We start from the raw sequence: 14,289 nt of genomic DNA on the forward strand, positions 1-14,289 counted from the left end.
TCACCTTCGCTTCCTAAGTGGGAGAAAGGTCAGCCCAGCAGGAGCATGGCTGGATGCCCAAAGTGTAAGAATAGTAACCCTCACTGAGCATTTATGCTGGATCAGGCACTTTAAGAGCTTTACCTTTAAGAAATTTATTCCTCACAGCACCCTGTGCAGCAGATAGAAATAAAAGACTGAGGCATGGGTAGGATACCAAGTCCAAGACCACCCACCCAGCTACAAATAGGAGTTTTGGGACAAAGATAAACTTAAACAGTCTTTCTCAGTATCTAGGCTCCAAGAAACTACATTAAAATAGTTTTCTAAAACTACAATCTGAGAAGCACCTGTTACATCGGCTATTTAAATATAAATTAACAGAAAATAAAGATTCAGTTCCACAGTTACATTCAAGTGCTCAATAGTCACAGGTTGTTAGTGGCTATTGCACTGTATGTCTCAGATATGATACTTCTCCATCATCGCAGTAGGTTCCACTGGATAGTGCTGCTTTAAACAGATTGTCCGAAAGAAAGAAGACACACCTATTTGCTTGGGAACACAGAGGGTTTAATGGGCTTTTTTAACTGTTATAACATAAAACGCAAAATACGCAGTTTCCTGGCTCTGCGCTGAAATAAGGAAAACCATTCATCCATTCAGTTAACACACATCTACGGAGCACCTGCCACGTTCCAGCATCCGTGCTGGGTGCTGGGGACAGAAAGATGAGCAGGGGCACACAGCTCCCGCCCTCCAGGAGCTCACAATCTGATGGAGGTGATGTTCTCGGGTGGTGTTCTGAGGAGGACCACATGTCAGGGGACAGGAGAAAGGGAAGAGAAAGTTTCACTTTGGATGTGAGGGGTTTGATGTGCCTGGAGAACACCTGGGAAGGTGTGAGGCTGGCGCTCAAGTGCAAGGTTGGGGAGTACAGATTTGGAGATCAATGGCTTCAAGGTGCTCATCAAGCAAGGGCCAGCCTAAGGTGTGCAGAGTGTGTGCAGTGTCAGAGGAGCGCGGATCAAGGGCAAAGCTCCAGGAGGTGCCAATGTATCCCAGGCAGGTAGAGAAACTGTGCATGAAGGAAGCAGAGAAGCCATAGGAGAGGCCCATCCCAAGGAAGTAGGGTCACAGAAATCGAGGGCTGAGGGTGCCAGTTGATGTGGCAAGGCAGGACTGAAAAGGGGCAAGCAGAGTCCATCTCAGAAAGAGTCAGTTAGGGGAGGAGCAGGAGTGGCAGCCTGTGTGCCATGGGTTCAGGAAGAAATGAGAAGTGAAGAAGGGCACAGAATAATTACATAACTAACGAAAATACTCATCTGGGGCTGCTGTGGCGTGGTAGGTTAAGCCTCTGCCTGCAGCACCAGCATCGCGTATGGGCGCTTGTTCAAGTCCTGGCTGTTCCACTTCCGATCCAGCTCTCTGCTGTGGCCTGGGAAATCAGCAGAAGATGGCCCACGTCCTTGGGCCCCTGCACCCATGTGGGAGATCCAGAAGAAGCTCCTGGCTCCTGGCTTCAGATCAGCCCAGCCCCGGACATTTGGGGAGTGAACCAGCAGATGGAAGACCTCTCTCTCTCTCTGCCTCTCTCACTCTCTGTAACTTTGACTCTCAAATAAATAAATCTTGAAAAAAAAACCTCAGTTGTGAAGGTGCTCACCCAGAGTCCTCAGTGTGCTTACTGACTCCATCAAAGGCCAGCAGCAGGACAAACATCAGAGATCTGGGATGGAGGAGGAATAGGAGACGGAGCAAGGTTTTGAGGACACAGGAGAAGAGGCCCAGAGCATGGGGAGAGGAACCCTCATTCCTCTGGGCTCAGGGGGGAGGAAGGGAGCAGAAGCACAGACACAGAACAGTTCCTTACACAACACAATGTAGAAAGATGGGATGGGAAAAAGACCCTAAGTAGGGAGGGATGAGCAGTGGACTAACAGACAGCAATGACAGAGGAGAGGTCTGGGGAGGGGCGGTGTGTTTCATGAGGGTGGAAAGTGACTGTGTGAATGTGCCAGGTGAGTTTCTGGGAGAACCCAGGGCTATCAGGACGCTTAGAACTGCCAGTCTTCCTGTAAAACCTTCTAGAGAGTGACCTCACAGAAGAATCAAATGTCAGGGACAGGCATTCTGCCAAGAGGGGGCCCACTGGAAGAGTTTTCAGCCACGGGGCAGGGTGCAGAGGGAGGCGGTGGGCCATTCTGGGGACACAAGGGTAGGGAGGGAGGGACACACATTTTCAGCAGCGATAACAAACACGAGGCCAGATGGGATCATGCGACTTGGAGCTCTGGGATCAGTGGTGGTCCCAGGCTGTGTGCTAGTGACTGGCTCAAGGACCCCCCAAAACATCAACAAGAGTCCCCAAGGCAATGAGGATAAATTGGTCACATCTAATATGTGAGAATCGCATAGGCAAGGAAGCAGTAACAATTCAGTTCTGAGGATGGAGCTGCCACGGGCCAGGGATGAAGCCCAAGCTGGCCAGCAACACCCAGGCCCATGTCACCCAATAAAACCCCCACAGGCCAACCCTCTAGAGCCATGGTCAGCAGGTGCGTGTGTTTCCGCCCAGCTTCACCCCTGGAAAGACCTCTGCAACCCTACTAGGCCCACGGCCAGAGAACTCCCAGACGTCGTCCACATCCCAGGGAGTCACAAGGATCCACGTGAGGGTGAGGAAGGGAGGTGTCCCCTTTCTCTGTCTTCTAGGAGTAGACTTGGAACCCAGACTTCGAATGCAGGCCTCAGGTGTTCTGGGCAAGGCCCTCGGCTCTTTTTGCATATGCAACACTCTGCAGAGGTCTTGGTTCTCTGAATAGAACCCAACTGGCCCAAACACAGTACTTCTTCATAATGTCACACTAACGTGAGGACACTGGACATTGCCATTGTAGGCAGCAAAATCCTGAATATCTCAGACCATGGGCAAGACCAGCAGCCTGAGAGGCACCTGCACACATGGGAGAAGCCGCGTGAGGACACACACACACCTGCCATCCTCAGCTCTGACGTCTTCCTCTCCACGCCACTCCACGCCACTCACACGCACACAACAGACTCACATATTCTTGGCCAGCCCCTCTCTCTCCAATATAACTTGCCACTGCATTTATTACCTGGTGCTTTCATTGTTGACAGTTTGCCTCGCTACCCCACTACATTCAGAGCACCCTTTGTTGGATGTTAGGGTCTAGCATCCAATGAATATCTGTAGGAGGAGCTGGGCTGGATTGAGAGAGGTACATTACATGGAAATGAATTGAACTGAACCAAAATGACAATGGGAACACAAGACAAGACACTCTCACAGCAAGAAGATTGCATGTCACCCTGACTTCTTCATCAAGGGTCTTCCCAAAGACCCACCACCTCCAGAATCGCTCCTCAGTTCCCCAGCCATGCTGCCCCCCAGCCTCAACCTGGAGGGTCCTTATTGCTTCTTATGGAACAGAGCCGGGGCTGGCTCGTTGCTGGGCTCGGCCATGACCTGCATGGGCTGGTTGTTGAGGGCAGCCTCGCGCATCTTGTAGTACATGAACTCGTTCTGGCGGAACATGCGCAGCTCCATCTCCGTCTGCACCCGCATGGCCTGTGGGACACAGAGACACCATAAACAGGTGGCAAGGCCCCAGGACATGTGGCCTTGGGCCGACCTTGGGGTGAGTGGCTCTCAGGCACCAAGATTCAAGTCTTCCCCCAGGACACACACATACTCAAGCACCAGAGGCCTCATGCCCTGGCAGGGGCCCAGAGTGTTAGGGAGAGGGAGTCAGATCCCTGAGTGACTGGAGGGATTGTTCTCAGCAGAGGGAGTTTGTTCTCAGGAACTGAAAGTGTGAGGACCTGGATTTGAACCCTGGCTCCTGTGTTTAATGAGACCTCAGGCCAGTGACCTAGCCCTCAATTTTCTCACCCTTGAAATGGGAAACTTGCAGTGGGCTGGGAGAGAGCAGTGTGACACTCAGGCAAGCTCTCCTTCTGCCATATACCTGTTCAGAACATCCTTGCTAAAGGCCGCTGAGGGTGCTGAGGGTACCCCAGTGACTAAGATAGCAAAGACTGCCCTGACCCAGCAGCACGCAAGACAGAGTGGCTACCTCCACTTTCCGTTCCTTGCTTGGTCCCGTTTTATAGGGAAGAAGACTGATGACCTGCTAGTAAAGGGACAGCCACAGCTGATGTCACACTAGTCCTGTTACAGCCATTCTGCAAGCCAATGCATGACACAAAATCTGTCAGCTGTCCCTGGACTGCACCGTCTGAGGACTGCCTGTCACTCTCCAGCAAACCAGTCCTTCAAAGCACAAAGGAAACCAGCAGCCATTGCCATCACCCCACTTGTCAGATGCCGTGCTAAGGGCTTTTACACACGAATTCCTTGAACCCTCACCGCAATGCTATCTTCTTCACCCATTTTACTGATGTGCAGACTGAGGTCTACAGAATCAATATTTACAAACTCACACAGCTAGAAAGCTTCCCACTCTGGAATTTAATCCCGAGAGTGATTCCAGAGCTTTTGATCCAAAACTCCACTCTCTGTAGCACAGAGCACTTTCTAGGACAGATGGCTGTACACATGAACACACACACACTCACCGCTGTTGGGCTTTCTCTGGGCAGGCTTGGGCCATCAAGTTGCCACAGACTAAGGGTTCAAGTCTCAGCTTTGCCATCAGCCAGTCATGTGACCACAGACAGATGACTCCCCACCCCTAGGCCTCAGTCTCCTCAGTTGTACAACGAGGGGAGCAGGCGGAAGTGTTCTGAGTCCCCTCTGGGATAGATGTCAGTTTCTGGACTTGTCTGCAGCAGCGTCTACCTGACCTCAGACTGGTATCTTCAGGGAGGTCAGACTAGGCAGGGAGCACCGGGCCCTCGGTTCTACTTGCCTCTAAGTCCTTGGTGATGGGGTGGGAGGGTCCGTGTGTCACCAGGAGAATGGCGTAGGCTTTGCAGATCATCCCGTGCCCCACTTCAATGTTGCCAGCGTGCCAGTTGGTCAGCCCTGCCCGCATCACAGCCATGCCCAGTTGGGCATTATTGGGGTGGTAGAGCTTCCTGTAGGGCAAATAATCAAGACCCATCATGGCAACCATCTTTACAATTGTATGTCATTGGACAGCTGGTATAGTGCCCTTGTGGGTTAAGTCCTTCTGCTTCTCCCACTGGTGCTACAAGGCATCTGTGGCTGGCCAAGAGGGAAACCAGGTGCAGAGACTTGCCAAACACCTCCCCACCCCCACGATGAGGCTGTGAGAGCTAGCACTCAGACCTGGGCCACCAATCCAAGCCCTCTCGGAGAACAGAGCCAGGATGGCCCTCTGGGCTTGGATACAGGGAGCCGGAAGCTCTCAGGAAGGACTGCCACAGCCTCCTCCCTGGGGAGTGACGGGACATTCAAGGGGGAGACAGTGTTGTATTTTTCACCTCCATGACACCTCTTGGCAGGGGTTCTCTTTTCAGTACATTGTACAGCCCACCCGCGCTTTTTTTATGACTAGCAGCCTCTCCCAAGAAATGAACCTTCTTGTGCCAACTTACTCATTTGGCCAGAAATTCAGTCACATGCCAAAATGGGTACAGAAGGCAAGAGTGGTTATTTGCAGAGGGAAGGCAAGGGAGTCGCATTTTACAATTTATAAGCAAGGATGGCAGGTGTATCTTCTGTTTTTTAAAATAAAAGATAGTTTGCAAGATTGCTTATGCTGATTGTTAGGAAAGGTTTTCATTAAGCTGGAATTAGAAGTAAGAAGACAAAAAGCGTAAGATGCCACCCGAGTGGTAGATGAGATGGGGAATTTGACAAAGAACAGGGGTGACAAATAGGTTGTATCCCAAATCCCAACTCTGACTGGATATTGTGCTCAGAGGGTCACCATAAAAAGGCTCAGTTACAAAGAGAATCATTATTGATTACTAATGCCTGCTGGGGGTGCAGGAGGGAGGGTTAGCAACATGTGTGTCATCCACTTTTTGTGATCTCTGGAATGCACACACCTTCAGGAGACTCCACAGGACCCCAGGGTTGTCACTTACATATAGCCATCCACCATCCTCTTGGCGTAGTCCGCAGCCTCCCCAAAGGCCTGGAGGTAGGACAGGACCTCAGACACAATGCTTAGCATCCGCAGTGTGTAGAGGTTGGTGTCGGCAAACACTGGCTCCTGCTTCTGCAGGCACTCCCGGCATAACTTCACAACCTGCGGGGAGACGTGGGCCCTGTCCACTACCACCGCACCAGCACACATGCCCAGCTCATGTAACCAAGTCCATCAGGGGGACACTGGAGAGGCATGCTTTTAAGGGGTTGGGGAAACTGCTGAGGTGGGTGGGAGAGTACATGTGTGTCGTCTAAACTGGTCCTATAGGGCTAAGAAGTAGGATGGGGAAGGTGATGGTAGGAGATATGGCTGACAAGCAGAGCGAGGCGTTTTAAAGTCAGTAGATACAGGAAGCTACAGAAGCTATGTGCACACGCACATATATGGATACGACACAGATAAATACATTCATTGTTTCACAAAATGCACTAAGATAGGTCCCCCTAATATTCCCATTTTGCCAGACAAGGGAATTGAAGAGAGGGTGAGGACTATGCCACAGTCACAGAGTTAGTGAGCAACAGATTCACCCTAAGCAGTCCATCTCCATCTTAATCACCATACTTGCAGTTCTCCATCATGATCACTGAAATCAGGTGGAAATCATTTCAAAACACTGATATCTGTGCCCTGTCTCAGATGAATCAAAACAGTGTCTGGTGGCCGGCGCCATGGCTCACTAGGCTAATCCTCCACCTTGCGGCGCTGGCACACCGGGTTCCAGTCCCAGTCGGGGCGCCGGATTCTGTCCCGGTTGCCCCTCTTCCAGGCCAGCTCTCTGCTATGGCCCGGGAGTGCAGTGGAGGATGGCCCAAGTCCTTGGGCCCTGCACCCGCATGGGAAACCAGGAGAAGCACCTGGCTCCTGGCTTCGGATCAGCGCAGTGCGCCGGCCGCGGCGGCCATTGGAGGGTGAACCAACGGCAAAAGGAAGACCTTTCTCTCTCTCTCTCACTGTCCACTCTGCCTGTCAAAAAAAAAACAAAACAAAACAGTGTCTGGAAGAGTGACCCTGGCTGTCTAGAGCCCATGAGGCAACTGGGTAGGAGTCCAACAAAATGAGGACTGCCAACAATGTGTCCTAAAGACGGTTCCCTACAATCCACAGGGCCCGCCGCATCCAGCCCTACATCTGGCCCTGCCCAATTTGAATGGCAAAGAAGCAGAAAGGAGGAAGAGTTTGCGAGAAGCCGGGGGAGGGGGACCCATGGAGCCTGCCACTTGCTCCAGCTCTGACCTATGCCTGCACAGACTTTCTATGTTGCACATGACTTTCTCCCCACAGGACAGAATTCCCAGGAGGCAAGGAGTGTGCCTTGTGTTGGTCACCCTAGAAAGGACCCCAAATGAGCACTGAAGTGGTAAAGGAGAGAGAAGATGAGAGCAAATAAAATGAACACAAATTAATCTCCCAGGCCCTGTAGTGGCATCCCAGCCTGGCCTCACAGAGTTGCTTAATGAACTGGAGGAGAATATGCTGGGTCCTGGCACCTGTGTTCTGTTGGAGATTGCATGAATCCTCCCTTAGGGGTGAGACACAGGAATCTGTATCTCCAAGAGCTGCTTGGATTAATTCAACGCAACTGTTTGGCAGGCTGGTGTTTGGGAGTGGGTCCCAACCCTGAAATCCCCTGAGAGCTTTAAAAATCCTAAATATCTGGTCCCATCTCCAGAGACTACAGTGAAATCATCCTGGTGGGAAGTTAACATGAGCATTTTCCAAAAGTCATTCTAATATACAGCCAGGTGAGACTCCACAGTGCATCAGCAGCTCGGTTGGGAGACTGGAAACTGCAGCCACAGGTGCACTGAGCCCAGGAAAGCAAGCAACCCCCTCCCAGCGTGTCCCACAGCCATCTCCTTTCCTCCAGCTCTGACGCCACCTGAGCTACCCAAAATCCCCAGGGACTTCTGTCAGGCTGCCTTGGCGTTCCTCAGGCCTGGTCTCAGTGGGTTGAACAGTCACCAAGAACACATCCTCGGAGGTGCTAAAAGTCCAAGGGCAGGAAGAGTCAAGGTCTCCACCATGGGACAACTTCAGGAAAACAACCTGTCTGTGGCCTCCGCACCCCCACGCCACTCCTCTCTGGTCCCTCCCTTCTATCCCTCCCCTCTATAAAAAGGGAATCTTACCTCATGATACAAACCCTCACTGCGTGCCTTGTCTATTTTTTCCAGTGTATCCTTGCAGAACTCTGTCATCTCCTTCACCACTTCTTGAGAGGGCTGGAAAAGGGGCAGATGTGGAGTGGAGACCCCTTCATGAGGCTCTCCCGTCCACTGTTACCTTTTATGCAGTGCAGTGCCAGGTTAACCCCTTCAGCATTCTGAGTGCTTAATTCCTGCAAATGCTGCTCTGGGTCCCTGGAGCTTGTCCAGCTCCCTCTTCACGCTTCGGACATATGTTGAGTGACCCAGGCTCAGAGCCAGACTGCCCAGCTGACCTATCCCCAGCCTGTGTCCACTCCTGGGCCTTTGGACTCCAGAGCAGAGCCCGACATGGATCCCTGTTGCATTCTCTTTGGATTCTGGACTCGGATTCTATCATCTCAAATACTTGCCTTTCTTCCTCGCTGCTTCAAGTCTACCATCTGTTCCACAGGTGTGCGCTCTTGTATTTTGTCTTCATCCAAGTCTTTAACTCAAATATCAGCAAAGAACTGAACACAGAGTCCAACACTTGACCCCAAACTGCACTCCACTTTGCCACTGGAGATCATTAAAGAGGACACTTGGGCCGACGCCGCGGTTCACTAGGCTAATCCTCCTCCTTGCGGCGCCGGCACACCGGGTTCTAGTCCCGGTCAGGGCGCTGGATTCTGTCCCTGTTGCCCCTCTCCCAGGCCAGCTCTCTGCTGTGGCCAGGGAGTGCAGTGGAGGATGGCCCAAGTGCTTGGGCCCTGCACCCCATGGGAGACCAGGATAAGTACCTGGCTCCTGCCATCGGATCAGCGCAGTGTGCCGGCCGCGGCGGCCATTGGAGGGTGAACCAACGGCAAAGGAAGACCTTTCTCTCTCTCTCTCTCTCTCACTGTCCACTCTGCCTGTCAAAAAATAAAAAATAAAAATAAAAAAAGAGAGAACACTTGTGATAATGGTGATTCAAACTCTTCCAGCCATTACTTACTTGTCTTAATCAAAAGGGTATTATGAAAAAATGTGTTGGCTCTTTATCAAATCTAGACTCATTAGGCTTATTGCCTTTGCCTAAGCAGTCTAGTGATCTCATCAAAATCCATCAGAATAGGGTTTTTTAAAAGGTTTTATTTATTTATTTGAAAGACATCCTTACAGAGAAAGAAGAGATAAGGAGAGAGAGAGAGAGAGAGAGAGAGAGAGAGAGAGAGAGAGACATCTCATATGGGCACCAGTTCTTGTCCTGGCTGCTCCACTTCTGATCCAGCTTCTTGCTAATAGCCTGGGGCAAGCAACAGAGGATGCAGAGGATGGCTTAAGTGCTTGGGCCCCTGCACCCATGTGGGAGACCCAGAAGGAGCTCTAGGCTCCTGGCTTCGGCCTATCCCAGGTCTAGCCTTTGAGATCACTGGAACAGTAAACCGGCTGATAGAAGATCTCTTTCGCTCTCTCTCCTCCTTCTCTCTGTAACTCTGACTTTCAAATCAATCAATAAATCTTTTTTTAAAAAAGTTAATAATTCTTAGAGAATTTTCAGGAGTAATAGTTCGCTGAGTACAGTTAAGTATTAAAAGTCTGGCTCAATTTGATGTAAGAAGGCTCTAGAAGTGAATCCATTTCTTTAAAGGAGGCTACTTTCAAGGTTCCCGAAATGAACTGGCAGAAAAGTTATTCCTTCATATGTCTAAAATGTGATAAATCCATTCTGAGAAAGGAATCAGGGCCATCCCATGTGGCTGTGCTTTTGTGAGCAAAGTCAGGAGCCCTCTGATTTGCAGCCAGGATTTAAGGAAACCCCACAGTGAAAGCCTGTTCTCTCCAGAAGCATTAAAGAAAATAGAAAATGAAGAGGAAGAGCAAAGGAGAAGGGGTGGCTGAGGCCAGACAGGGGAAGAGGAAGAGAGATTAGAGGTGGACAAGATAGAAGACAGCAGACAGGAGAAGCCTGGGAGGGGCAGGGAGGCCAGGGAGGGGCAGAAGCCAGAGAAGGGGAGGAGGCAGAAGAGGAGGGGCAGGGAGTAACTGAATAATTGTGAAAACCATGGTTAAAGACTGGAACGAGGAAAAGAGAGCCCTCAGCAGCCTAAGCAAAGACAGTCCAGAGGAATAAGGGGGGGAAATGCTACAGCCCTCAAAGGAGCCGACCTGGGGGCCAGCACTGAGGTGCAGCAGGTTAAGCTCCCCTCTGGGACACTAGCATCCCACATCAGCGCACAGGTTCAAGTCCCAGCTGTTTGGCTTCCGATCCAGCTCCCTGCTAATGCTCCTGGGGAAAGCGACAGCAGATGACCCAAGATGGCCCAAAATGGCCAACAGAAGAAACAGAAGACAGCCCCTGCCACCCATATGGGAAACCAGGATGGAGTTCCTGGCTCCTGACTTTGGCCCGGCTCAGCCCTGGCTGTTGCAGCCCTATGGGAGAGTGAACCAGCAGTTGGAAGACTCTCTGCCTCTCTCCAGCTCTCATTCAAAGGTTCTGCTTTTCAAATAAATAAATAAATCATCTTTTTTAAAAAGGAAGAGTAGGGAACCAACACTGATGACAGTTTGTAGACTCCAGCCTTTAGAACTGTGAGACCACTTTGGGTTGTTTGTGGTTCCCTGTTGCAGTAGCACTAACAGACACACACATGGCATTGTTTGGTTCCTTCATTCTTTTCCCTCCAGAAATAGAGTTCAGGGGGTAGGCCTTTAGCCTGCCAGTTAAGACGTCCCCGTCCCACACAGGAGTTCCTCCCTGGTCTGGCTCCCAATTCCGCTAATGCGGGCCTGGATTGCATTCCCAGCTCCTGGCTGCAGTTCTGGCCCCGAGCCCAGCCCCAGTCATTCTGGGGCATTTGAAGAGTGAACCAGCAGATAGGAGTGCGCGCTCGCTCTCTCTCTCTCTCGCTCGCTCACTCGCTCTTTCCCTCCCAAAGGTTTTTTCTTGGTTAAATAAAAGACACAGAGCTCCCTCCACAGCTACATAAACATCCACTTCATTCATTGTAAGGGTAGCAGGGTATTTCTTTCATTTAACATTTCCCTACTTGTAGTTAGAAGGTTGTATTCAATATTTTGTTGCTCCCCAAAATGCCGCCATGCATATACATGTATTTTTGTTCACATGCGTAAGCACAGCTAAGGGGAAAATTCATAGAAGTAGAACCTTTTGGTCAAAGGGTAAAAATATCCTATATTAAGAATAAGTTTGTGGGGCCGGCGCCGTGGCTCACTTGGTTAATCCTCCGCCTGCAGTGCCAGCATCCCATATGGGCTTATTGCCCATATGGGAGGTTCTAGTCCCAGTTGCTCCTCTTCCAGTCCCGCTCTCTGCTGTGGCCCAGGAGGGCAGTGGAGGATGGCCCAGGTGCTTGGGCCCCTGTACCCGCATGGGAGACCAGGAAGAAGCACCTGGCTCCTGGCTTCGGATCAGCGTAGCTCCGGCCATAGCGGCCATTTGGGGAGTGAACCAATGGAAGGAAGACCTTTCTTTCTTTCTTTTTTTTTTTTTTTTTTTTTGACAGGCAGAGTGGACAGTGAGAGAGAGAGAGACAGAGAGAGAAAGGTCTTCCTTTGCCGTTGGTTCACCCTCCAATGGCCACCGCTACAGCCGGCGCACCGCGCTGATCCTATGGCAGGAGCCAGGAGCCAGGTGCTTTTCCTGGTCTCCCATGGGGTGCAGGGCCCAAGCACCTGGGCCATCCTCCACTGCACTCCCTGGCCATAGCAGAGAGCTGGCCTGGGAGAGGGGCAACCGGGATAGAATCCGGCGCCCCGACCGGGACTAGAACCCGGTGTGCCGGCGCCGCAAGGTGGAGGATTAGCCTATTGAGCCACGGCGCCGGCCAGGAAGACCTTTCTGTCTCTCTCTCTCACTGTCTACAACTCTACCTGTCAAACAAATAAATAAAAATTTAAAAAATAAAAATAAAGAAAACTTCATGTGCGATTTCTCAGGCCTGACCCTAGGCAAGTACAATGGCTTGACCAGGGAGGTTTCAGGAGGCGGGGAGAGGCAACTCCCCCAAACACACCTGACAAGAGGTGATGCCAGGACACTGGCTGGGACCTGCCTGCCGTGCTCTGCCTGAATCCCCAGAGTTACAGGCCCTCTGGGAAGTTCATGGGCAGGGGCGCATTCATTGACTGCGAAATCCCATCGGCTGGCTCCTGGAGAAGCTGAGGCCCCCAGCAAACACCCCAGCAGGAGGGGCCGTGTACCTTGGGGTTGTCCTTCACCCCCAGGAAGAGGTCGTCCTTCAGCCCTTTCTGACAGTGCTCGCAGGTGCAGTCGAAGTAGTACTGCTTCTTCAGCTGCCGCCTGCGCTCCTCGCTGACGTTGAGGAAGTCGATATAGGACACCGTGAGCTCCTCCCCTTCCGAGATCTTGCCCAGGGCCCGGAGCTCAATTCTGGAGCGGGGTGAAAGGAAAAGAGTCAATTCCAAGGGGTCAAGCCTCAAAGGCAGCAACAGCCTCTAGCACTCTGAGAAAATCCCCACAGCCCCCCAAAAGGGGAAATGTGACCTAAAGGACAGTTTTCTGGATGATAACATTCTTCTCACTGCAACAGTCAAATCTCCTCCATTCAGATCCTCGCTCTGGAAACAGCTCAAATAAGAGTCCAGCTGAGAACTGGACTTGGTCACGAAATCATACATGGATTCCACACTTGCAGCTATCCCTGTATATTTAGCTAATAATTGTAACAAAGGAGGGGGAAAATAATCAGAAGAAAACACCAAACCAGAAAAGACTTGAAAATAATTTCTGGGTAGTTCAAGGATTCCTCTCTCAGAAATACACGTCCAATTACAGTCTTGGCCTCTTTTGAGTCTAACTTTAAGCCCCCTCTTACCTTGAGCTTCAGTTTGATGGTTCAGGCCTACCTTATGAGAGGGGACTTATACCCTCATTGAAGGGAAACCAACAATGGCTGGCTCTGTTAGCCTACTTCATGTTTACTTCTGTGTTTATTAGGAGACGGGGCTTAGCAAGAGCAGATGGCATTTCAATTCTCTTTCAGCCTAGACCCGACCCTCCAATGACCTACAGCACCACCTGCTTACCATATAATAGATTCAGATGGAGCTGAAGATAGAAGCCTTCCTTGGAAATGAAATCCAGCAAAGCCACACAGTGGTGGTCAGCCTCCACAAGGCCAGATGGCTACAGGACATAAGTGGTTGCCCTGCATACTAGATTCTCAGTTCTGTCTCTTCAGGATCCTGGGGCCTCACTGCCCAGTGGGAAATCATCACTTGAGAGCAAATGGCAGGATGCAGAGGGCTGGGGAGAGCATCATCACAGAGATCTCTGGTCATTTCTTTGACTTCCCAGAAAGGCTGAGTTGCACACCATGTGCAACACAGAGTAAGACTCTGGGTCTTGGTCCAAGGCTGCTTTTTCCACTGAATCTCAGATGACATTTGCTAGGGTGTGGCTGCTGTTTATCCCCCAAGGGTTCATATGTCGGAGGCATGGTCCTCACAGTGGTGGTGTAGAGGTGGTGGAAGCTTAAGAGGTGGGGGCCTAGTGGAGGTGGTTAGACCACTGGGGGTGCAAGCTTCTGAAGGGATTAATGCTGGTCCAGTGGAATCAGCTGGCACAAGAACGAGTTGTTTTAAGAAGAGCAAGCCTGCACCCACCCACTCCTCACTCTCTGGCCTCCTGTCTCACCTGTGACTTTTCTCAGAGGCACTTTTGCCATGAGCCTCTCACCAGAGGCCAAACAGCTGGGGCCACTAGATCTTGGTCTTTCAGCCTCTAAAGCTTCTTCCTTTACAAATTACCCGCCATCAGATATTCTGTTATAACCACAGAAAACAAGCTAATAGCTAATAGAACAACCAAAGGTGCACCTGCCGAAAGGCAGCGACATGCATGTCTTGGCACCTTCTGAGGTGACCATTTAAGGTTAATAATCCACTTTCCCCAAAGTGGGTCACATCAGCACATCTGAAAAAGGTGATAATAAGTATACAAATAACTCACATGGAGCTGGGCAAAACCCAAGTGCCTGCTCACCTCTTGCTCTTTCTTTCCTTTCTTCCTAACCCCAATTTTTGGCAGCAGCCTTTATTGA

General features: G+C 50.9%; 1 protein-coding gene across 2 annotated transcripts in view; it reads right to left on the reverse strand.

Annotated features, from left to right (window-relative positions):
- Window positions 1–530: 530 nt before the first annotated feature.
- Window positions 531–14,289, reverse strand: part of SMYD1 (SET and MYND domain containing 1) — a 44,199-nt gene continuing 30,440 nt past the window's right edge. For both annotated transcript variants that reach the window (XM_002709640.6, XM_002709639.6), the window contains 5 exons: window positions 12,428–12,617; window positions 8,222–8,314; window positions 6,025–6,188; window positions 4,878–5,046; window positions 531–3,574 (listed from right to left, as the gene is read on the reverse strand). In XM_002709640.6, the coding sequence (XP_002709686.1) occupies window positions 3,416–3,574; window positions 4,878–5,046; window positions 6,025–6,188; window positions 8,222–8,314; window positions 12,428–12,617 (775 nt within the window). In that variant the 3' untranslated portion in view covers window positions 531–3,415. The remainder of the gene's footprint in view (window positions 3,575–4,877; window positions 5,047–6,024; window positions 6,189–8,221; window positions 8,315–12,427; window positions 12,618–14,289) is intronic.

This window comes from Oryctolagus cuniculus, chromosome 2, assembly GCF_051225735.1.
Source record: "Oryctolagus cuniculus isolate XC-2025 breed Fujian yellow rabbit chromosome 2, ASM5122573v1, whole genome shotgun sequence".
NCBI lineage: Eukaryota > Metazoa > Chordata > Mammalia > Lagomorpha > Leporidae > Oryctolagus > Oryctolagus cuniculus.